At 38.7% G+C, this 9,948-nt stretch overlaps 1 protein-coding gene across 3 annotated transcripts in view; it reads right to left on the bottom strand.

Moving 5' to 3' along the window:
* SIPA1L2 (signal-induced proliferation-associated 1 like 2) overlaps positions 1-9,948 on the bottom strand; it is a 211,454-nt gene that overhangs the window by 64,412 nt on the left and 137,094 nt on the right. For all 3 annotated transcript variants that reach the window (XM_012731328.1, XM_004691132.2, XM_012731327.1), the window contains exons 8-9: positions 4,134-4,291; positions 802-1,378 (exon numbers count right to left, since the gene is read on the bottom strand). In XM_012731328.1, the coding sequence (XP_012586782.1) occupies positions 802-1,378; positions 4,134-4,291 (735 nt within the window). The remainder of the gene's footprint in view (positions 1-801; positions 1,379-4,133; positions 4,292-9,948) is intronic.

The raw sequence follows: 9,948 nt of genomic DNA, 5'->3' as shown, positions 1-9,948 counted from the left end.
ACAACCATATACCAGAGACATTTTGTGGGGATGGAGTGGGGAATGGGATCAAAAACGGGGGTGGGGGTGGGGAGGGAAGTGCACGGGATTGTGGTGATGGCACAGGGGTGACTTGGTGATGGGAAACCCATGGGGATTACAATTGAGATGTAAAAAAAAAATGTACAAAATGATGTAAAAATAAACTGTTATAAAAAATAAAGTAAAGAAATTGCTACAAAAAATATATTATCCTGCGATAAAAAAAAAAAAAGAAAGATTCTGTGGCTGGAAGAATAACACTTCATTTGGCCGACTAAATAAAAATGTTGATATTTTACATACACAGAAAAATAACATATATAAGTTACATAGTATATAGATTCTCTGCACAGAGGTGTACATCTATATATGTTTGTGTATAGGTGTGTGTGCAGAGTTGAAGCTGTAAAGAAGACTTATATAGCCAATACCAATTTTGTGCTCATGATTTCCCTCCTGTCTTTAGCAATAGACATATTATCTAGGCAATTCTACTGTTTTTCCTTCAAATATTTTCAAAAATATCCTGATGATCACATTCAAAGTTGGCTTAACTTTTCTTTCCAATTTGTAGTGGGTTCTTCTTCACCATTTAAGTAAGCAGCAATTGCTCAAAAGGACACAACACTTAAATGTAAGGCCTGTAGCCCTAAGAAAGAGGAATTCATTTTCTAAGTGTCAACTATGCATTTTGGAATAGTGGGATTTCTACTACGAAAGCTATTATTAATCTGACATTGAAAGTTCAAGGAAGGAGGAAAATTCAAAACCTCTACTTACTCCTAATCGCTGAACAATTTCCCTTACGTCTTCAGCACAGTTGTCCACTGAAGACAGGAGGATGCATTCCCCTCTTTCGTAAAACACTTTAATGCTCATTAATCCAGATGTCCACCCGATGACATCTCTGCAGGAGCAGTTAAATACAACATTCTTGGAATCCTTTTCGATCAACATTATGAATTCATTGGAAATTCCAAGAAGACATTCAATGTCAGCTGACTGGCCAAAGTCCCGTGCTATCACATGCCACATGATTGCTCCGACGCTGAACAGGTGGGCATCCTTCCTCGGCTTGATTTTCTCTTTCTTCTTTGCACCCAGTGTAATGAAGCTGAATTTCACAGAGGTATCTACTGTGGCTGTCGTGACAAAGTTTTCCGCTAAGTCTTTCAAGTACTCTTGCCTTGTTCGAGTGGCCATTGCTCGAAACTTTTCTGACTTATGGGCTGCATTCTCCGCATTGATAACTTTAGCTAAAAGGAAGTCCCGAAATACAGCTGATTTGGGAAAAGTTACACCTTTGGGAATTGGTGGACCAAAGGGTGGCACATCTTTTGATCTAGAAACACCAACACTGGGGGGTGGGGGGGGGAGAAGAAAGAGAAACAAGATGAGCTGTAATATCATCATATTTACTATTTTAACTGACATACTTTGGATTTAAAAGTCATCTATTTTGTTGTATCTTGTTATGCTAATTCTTAGATACCAATGTTACTTTTGTGAGCAACACTTTTTAAACTTAGTAGCTGGGGATGTTGAGGGCACAGGTGTGTTCCCTCTTGAACACACCTTGAACATTAGGATGTTCGAGTATTAAACCCTTATAGCTGGGAATGTAACTGCATTTGTAGCTATGGTCTTTAAATAGATGAATACATCAAGTGAGCCTGTGAGTGTGGAGTGAGTCCAGTTTATAAGAAGGTGGCTGTCTTCAAGAGGAGCATCCTCAGAAGAAACCAAGACAGCTTATACTTAGCTCCTTCAGAGATGACCCTCGAACTTGGTCTGGTCACCACTGAGAAAGACAGCAAAGACACTGGTACCCAAGGTGAGAATAGCCCAGTTGGCTGCCTGAGATTCACTATTACTAACAGCAATGATCATATTTACAAGACCAAAAATTTTCAAGTGTCACTTTTTTTTAAGGAAGTGCCCATGTGACCACATTTTGAAAATTTAAGTGATGGTTTTTATGAGAGTAAAGTTTGAAGTACAAACACTAAACTCATTTATGCCTGGTAATACTTGTGCTAAGCCAGCAGGTGATGTTGGGGTACCTGACTTATTTCCTCAGAAGGTTCTAAAAAGGTCACAGATGTTGAGGTGGCTTAGAAAACAACATTATACTTGACCCATGTTCCCCTGCTACCATCATTAGGATGGAACTTCTAAACTTACTAGGAATTAATTTGTCCTCACATGTAAACTCCTAGAGAGATGTCTTAAAGCTCATGCAAGAAAAAGTATTTATGGGGGTTCTTCTGAAGTGTGTTAAGGTGAATCTAGTCTTCTTCAAAATATGCTTCTGTATTAAGACAGCAAACAGTAGACCTAGACTGTATTTCACAATTTTGGGGGGAACAATTCAAGTGAACTATTCTTTTACTGGTATATTTTGAAGAGTATCATACAAAACAGATCTATGAAGTGACAGAGATTGCGCTGCAATCTCATTCCACATAATAAAGCAAATGCAGCTTCATTAAATGTCATGGGATTGATCTAACTACCGTATTCTCAAAAGTTTCGTTTGAGTCTTTGAGGATCACTCATGAATGTTTTAAGCATAATCAATGTGAATGTTATGAGGCATTACAGAAATCTAAGGGAGGCTATCGACTTTACAGTTGGAATCTCATTAGTAACTAATAATTTGGTGACAACACTGGTTTCTTAAGAGCCAATGATGCCATCTCTGAATGATGGGCACATGCTTTCACAGGAAACATGGTGCAAAATACAATCTACTTCTTTCATTGGTAAGTACTGGTTTCAAAAATATTCCTCTTAGGTAATTTAATTAATATAAGAAAACCTAAAAGAAGTAAAACAATCTTTTTTTTTTTTTTTGGGTACTAATGAATCCCTCATGACATACATAAGCTTAAGTTAAAAATAAAAGTACTTAAAAATACTTTATTGGGTCTAAAAATAACAGCCAATAAAATAACACCAACTACAATAACAACCTAGGTTTAAGTTTCCTAACTATTAGGAAGATTCATTTAAGATCATTCTTTATAATTACCACTCAGATGAGATCTCAGAATATACTAACTTAATATATTTGTACAAAAATGTATCTCCTTGAAACATCTTCTATACAGAATATCTATTTTACATTTGTAAACATAGTCTATATGTTTTTAAGTAGTTCTGAGAATTTAGGGCAGTGTTCTTTTTATTAAAGAGAAAATGAAGTATTTTATTGAGATAGAATCCATACTCCATGTAACTCACCCATTTAAAATGTATCATTCAATAGCTTTTAGTATATTCAGAGTCCTACATCTTTCACAATCCTATTAAGAGCACTTTCATCATCCCCAAAAGGCACCAGATCTATATTCTACACAATACCCCAGCTGTACAGGAACTACCGAAGGAGGAAAACATGCAGATACTCCCGTTAATTCCAGGTCCACTAACTTAGAGGCACACAGAATAAGGCCACATAACTGCTGCCTTTAACAAGCTGAGCCTGAGACAAGATTCAGTCTAAGGACCATTGGTTTCTAGATGCCTTTAGCTCCCCGGCTCCACCATCCTCTCACAGCCCACTGTGCCTGCTCCCCTGGGCTCTGCAGGTAGTTGAGCTGGCAACTGCTGATTTAAGATGATAAAATGAAATGACCTTTGATGAGTACTAGGAAGCCTAATGGGTGTTTTTCATAGTTTTTGTATTTTATTCATTGTAACTACACATTGAAGTAGGTACTAGTATGTTCAATTTAAGAAAATGAAGACTCAAAAAAACATCTTGTCTACAGCAAGATGAGTAGGGCTGTCTTCCAACTCAGCTCAGAGATTCACTCTTTCAAGTGCACCCCACAGGGTAGAAACTTCCAGCAGGGAATGGATGTAGCTTTTCTGGGCAAATGGAAGTAAAGTTTAATCTACAATTCCAAACTGCCTGTGCATTTCACTTTTTCAAAATAAGAGGAAGCAATTATTTCTTACAGAAAGTACCTGAGTAAAGACAGTGGTAAGTAAAATTAGGGAAAAAAGATCATGACAGGGGTCACTGGGGAAGGACAATATTATGGGAAATGATCCTCTGCTGAGATAAACCTGGGAGAATGAAAAACCAGCTACTGACTACTCACCTATAACACACATTTTCGGTACATGGATTATGCACTTTGACTATGACAAAGACATGTTGAAAGTGGGACCGGATGCTTTTTGGAGTAAAAGGCAGTGCTCCAGGTTCTTGGAAGACAATGGTCACGATGTCATTTCCTATATGCCTTTTCCGCAGAAGCTGTGGTCATGACAGTGAACAAACAGAGTTACAAACAAGGTTCTCTAAACAAATGAAATATGTAGTTAAACAGAAGACACTTGGTTTTCAATTTAATTTAGAAAAACCTCGTTGGAGGTTACTATTCATAAATGTGGCCTGGGGAAGGCAAAGTGGGCTGTGTCCAAAAGAACTAAGGAAGGAAAAAAGCTCAGTACTTAATTAAGTTTGTTGCTTTAACATTCATTTCCACAACAAAAGTATGGATTTACTTTGGTGGCTAATCTATTCAAACTAATGAGGTGAAACGTGGCCTTTAAATTAATTCACAGATATAAAATCCCACAGGATTAAGAACTGGCAAGCCCAGGAGCATGGAACCTTATAAAGTACAGGAGAGAAGGCATGCCAGAGCAGCAGCCTCTTATAAGATTTATACTTCTGAAGGTTCTCTGACACTTGTACCCCTGCTCCCCAAGTTTTTCCCAGACAACTCTGATCTCTGTTTAGATATCACCTCACCTGAAAGGAACTTCCTTGGCACGCCATGCTGGCACTGCACCCACGCATCTAGGCCTGCTGCTAATGCATTAGGTGCTGTACTTTGTCCTAATGGCTGCATAAGACTAAAGCCCTGCTGCTCCTGCATTAGGTCACAGAGGGCAGTGACCTCTGATTTCCCAGTTTCTAATGGGATGCCCAAGACATAACAGACACCCAATACACATTTGCTAAGTGAATAAACAATTGATACCAATATACAATTATAGGCACATAGCACCAAGTCTGAAAACTGTGACAACATCTGACTTCACACCGCGGTATCTACCTCCCAGGTATTCTATATGCTTATACAAGTACAGCCACAGTGATTTGTGTTGACAAAGTTTGTGATCTCTAGTTTCAATTCGTGCAATAATCCTTATGAGTTGGTGATGTCATCGTAGCAATGGGGTAATCTTAGACAGTAAATCTCTCTTTACTAGCCATAACACAGACAACAAGCTTGTTCTTCATTTTATTGGGCAGCTACAAACACTCTTCACCACAAGAGCAATAAGTTCAATTTTTAAGACCTTTCAAACCTATATACAAAAAGAATTTCATTGTCAGGCTCCTTGACATGTGACTTTGCATGATAAAAGGCCTGGAAAAGTGAGAATGAAATTTTCATTCTGCCTGAGTTCTCAACATTCCAGCTACATCACTGTTTCACATGATGGAAAACTCCCACTCAAATCCCCACGGTTGAACTTATAAACACATAAAAATCATCTTACAGTTTGAGTGGTTTTCAAATATGTATTAATATACCTTAATTATAGACCCAAAGAATTATCTGTAGTTTTAATAATGTAGTTCTAGTTATTTAAGTAAAATATGCCATTTCAGATGCATGTTAAAAAAAAAAAAAAGTAGCACAGTAGGTCTCATTCACTGGGTATATTTCCTGGAAAGAAAAGAAAAGAGAAGCAAGGCAAAGTGTCTGAAATGAACATCAAGGGACAAACTGTACTAGGCTAGGGTGGTCTCCCCTGGTTTCTCCAACAATTAAACCATGTGGTTCACAGACACCATCACAGAACATGGGGGACTCAGTAACAAGGAAGAGTTTAAAGAACACTGCCTGATCTCCTGACACAGCAGTCACAGATTCACTGACTACAACAGCTTTTGGTCCACACCCTTCAGTATCTCCTGAAACCCCTCCAGTTTCAGCTGAAACCCGGGAATTCTCAGACTGCCAGAAGAAGGGTCTCCCAGTAGCCAAGGCCATACAGTGCCCCCAGCTGACTGAAGGCTGAGGCCCCTCTCGGCAGCCCTCTCCATGAAACACCAGCACAGGCAGGACTCCCTGCAGCATTTTGTGGCTGTTGCTGCCACTAGGGCAAAGTGCACAGCTCTTCCTACCCTTTTCTTCTTGCCTTCAGATGGAGGGTCCAAGTGGATCTTTCACCACAGGAACAGTCAAAGCACAAGTTAAAGGAAACTTTAAGGAAAATTAGTTACCTTGACAACACATCAAACTGCTTTTATGCCTTTCAAAGTACATTCTTTTGCTTTGGAAATGGGCCAAAAATGTTTTTAAAAGTCTAGTTAATTTAACCATGGCCACTGAATAAGGTTGGAAAAAAAAAATAAGTGTGTCCTGGGGAGGGGCAAGGAGATGCATTAAAAAGAGTTCAAGCTAAAGCTCTCTATAGGACAATAAAATAAATGTTAACACTGTCTGTAAAAATGCTTAGGTTTGTTTAGAATCTCAAGAAATACAGCACCTGCAAAGTTCATAGAAATAGTTTTTAAGATTTCTATCAAACTCAAATCATCTAAGTAACTTCATGGGCTTCCTATATAATGGTGAGTATTTTCCCTGGTAGTGATTCCCCCCCCCCCCCCCTAACTGGCCAGTGACATTCTGCATGATCAGGGCCTGGAAATGGAGAGGATAGGGTGTGGTAAACCATGAACAAATGCAGCCTAGCAAGCCACCAGGGCAGGTCTCTGGGTGACCAAACATGTCTGGCGCTGTTTGTCTCAGGAATGAAAGGGAAGATGTCGTCTAGGGCTAACTTCTCCTTTCAAAACATGTGAAGCTCATCACACTTTTCTGTGCTTAGAGAATCAACTTAGTGTCTTGCACTAGAAGAGTGAGTTAATAAATATTGCATTAGACAGATTTACATAGTCAATTCTACTACATTTCCAACACTCAAGTCAAGCTGTGAAACAGGAATAAGCTCTTGTTATGACAAGGAAAGTGAAAATGTGATTCTTCACCCAACTCCGTGGCAAAACGCAGACAGATGCTACAGAAATAGCAACCTTTGGGTTTATATTCATTTCTTTACACTAAGTTCAGAGTTTCACAAGACCTGGTTTACTGGGCATGGTGATAGCCCCCAGCAAGGGGAAACAATAGCCAGGCAGCCGCATGGGGTCAGAGATGGTATAAAGTTGAACTAGGTCATGTCTACCAGCCTCCTTGCAAATGGTTTTCCTTTGTTAAGTTCTTTTTTTAACCTGGTGAAATAGAAAAAAGAATTCTGCACTTAATTCTGGGGTAGAGGAGGGATGTAGGCTGTACAATATGAAAGGGAAGCGGTCGCGATGTGGTGCAGTGTCAAATCTAAGCGTCAAGTCACTGAGGAGAAGGTTTAATTTGAAACTGGAGAAGGCAGATCCCTACAGAGTCTTTAGTCTTAAGAGCAAATATGTGGAAATCCACATTACTTCAAAGAAAAAACTCCATCATTGAATGATTGTCTTACCAGTTCTGAAATGCAAAGAGATGAGCTCAGAACTGAGCATAAAATTAAATGTATCTACATCAAAAAAAAAAAAAAAGAAAGAAAGAAAAGGCACATGTTCTGGATCTCAGCCATTGGGTTGGAATCCAAAAGGCCTGTCAGTAGGAGCAGGGCTGATAAAGGCTGGTTTGGCCTGAGTCTTGCTACTTCTTCAGCCCCTTTCGTGCCTCGACAGCCACCTTGCCCCTCCAACACAACAACTTGTTTCTTCTACTCAGGCAGTTTGCATGTGCTAATCCCTTCCTTGGGAAGTTTCTCCCTTTTACACAGAGGCTCGCTTTTCCTTCAGAAACCTCTCTAATTCTGCATGCATGCACACACCACACACACGCCTTCCACATGTCCTCTCATACACTCTCCACTTAAGAGTAGGCACTGATGTTTGGAATTTTGCTTTAATTTTGAAGAGAAATCTAGTCTTTCCTATGGAGACAGGGTAAAAGTGAATTTGAAATAGTAGTCTCAGTATTTATCTACCCATATTAGAGAAGGAAAGTTTGCCGCTTCCCCTCCCTGCAAAAAGGCAAATTTGAATTAACTACTCTTAGGTCAGTAAGGTCATAGCGAACTTAATTGTTCTTTTAAAGATTTAATGCTTATTTATCACTTTATGTAACCAATATTTACTAGATAATATCAAATATTATATAAAATATAAATATTTTACCAATAGCAAAAGTAAATGCACAAACCAGTTAAGCAAGGTAGAGTACTTTATAAATGGAGAAACAGCTAACAAAGAATGTAGATTTTTTAATGATTTAATAATAAACTAAAAACAAGAACAGAATTATGCAGGTACAAGAATTTCTTTTCTGACACAGGAAAACACCAAACCTTATGCTAAGCAATAATTCTTATTATTTGGTATATGTATAGCAATCCTATTAAGGGTGTGGAAATAAAGTTAATAATGAGAAAATACACATATTTTCTTATAAAATATTCTATATTTATAGGTGAACACAAGTGGAGTCAGGACCTGCAAACACTTAGTGAAGCAAATTCCTCCAGTATTTGAATGTTCATTAGCAGCTTCATGTAAGGACTTTGGGAAGTAAGCATGAAAACCCTTTAAGAAATGGGGAGGAGTCCATGCGTGTCTCAAACCTAACAAGCTATATCTCCATTACCTCTATGGATGTTGAGCCATGAGGATGCTAGGGCCAGTATTCTTCAAATGAGATTCTTCAAATCTTAGAAACCTAGAGTTGTGGTCTTACCCTTTAGGGACTTCCATGGGGCTTGAATACCCTTTCCAAGCACAGCAGCTTTAACTTTATGTATGCATTTTAAAATTTTTTTTCTATGTACCGGGCACTTTTATGTGTTTTACATACTTAGAAGAAAAGGTTTCTCTGCCAAAGTTGAAGTTTAATTTGTAGAGTGCTTTCCACTGCTAACATCTCATGAGAGCCTCATGATGATTTGTCTAGAGGGCAAGCACAAGCAGAAGGGAAGCATTCAGGGAGACAGCTCTAGGATCCAAAGAGACTTACACCACTTCACTGAAACACACCAAGAGCAAAGTTTCTTATCATTTGCTGATTCTAGCTAGGTTTTCTTTGTAAGCATCATACATTCTAAGAACTGAACTTTTTTGCAACTGTGGTGAACTCTCAAAAGACTTTTAATGTATCTTAGAATCAGCTTTCAGCTTGATTTATTACAAGAACAAACACAAGAAATTATATCTGATGGGGACGAGTCTAGACTAGTTAAACAGTCACAAATACCAGGGTGCTAATGAGGCCAAGGTTATAGGCACAATCTGTGGATAGGCTAGTTAACTTTGCTAAGTTCTGAGGCCTCAAGCTGCAGTCCTGAACCCAGCTGGTCACCTCAGACATGCAAGCCCTTGGCATTAAAATCTGTAGGCCTGGCTAAGGTGGGTGAGAGAAGTAGAAAAGAGTTAGTGCAGTCCACACAAGTGCGGAAAGTTCACGTCCCAAGACTGCACAGAGGCAGCAACTGTCTGCATAGAGGACAATCTGATGACAACAAATGTCAGCATGCAGCTGAATGCTGAATAGCAAAAACCAAATGTCAAAATAAAAACAAAGTTCTGAAAGTAGAGATAAATTAAATCTTTACTTTCTTAACTCTTCAGGCCTCTGCTTTTCATAATAGGTCATTGGGGTAAATAAAATGCAAATGAAGTCATCTAAACACATGTGCTCTACAGCTGATAAATTGTTAAATAATCATCACGATTAAAACTCACTGGCATCAAGGCCAACAGATACATGAAAAAATGTTCAACATCACTCATAATAAGGGAGATGCAAATTAAAACCACAATGAGATACCACCTCACCCCAGTGTGAATGGCACTCTAGTCTTTCCTATGGAGACAGGGTAAAAGTGAAT

The sequence above is a fragment of the Condylura cristata genome, unplaced genomic scaffold, assembly GCF_000260355.1.
Source record: "Condylura cristata isolate star-nosed mole 26May11 unplaced genomic scaffold, ConCri1.0 scaffold00030, whole genome shotgun sequence".
Taxonomy (NCBI): Eukaryota; Metazoa; Chordata; class Mammalia; order Eulipotyphla; family Talpidae; genus Condylura; species Condylura cristata.
This window is presented reverse-complemented; position numbering and strand designations above follow the sequence as displayed.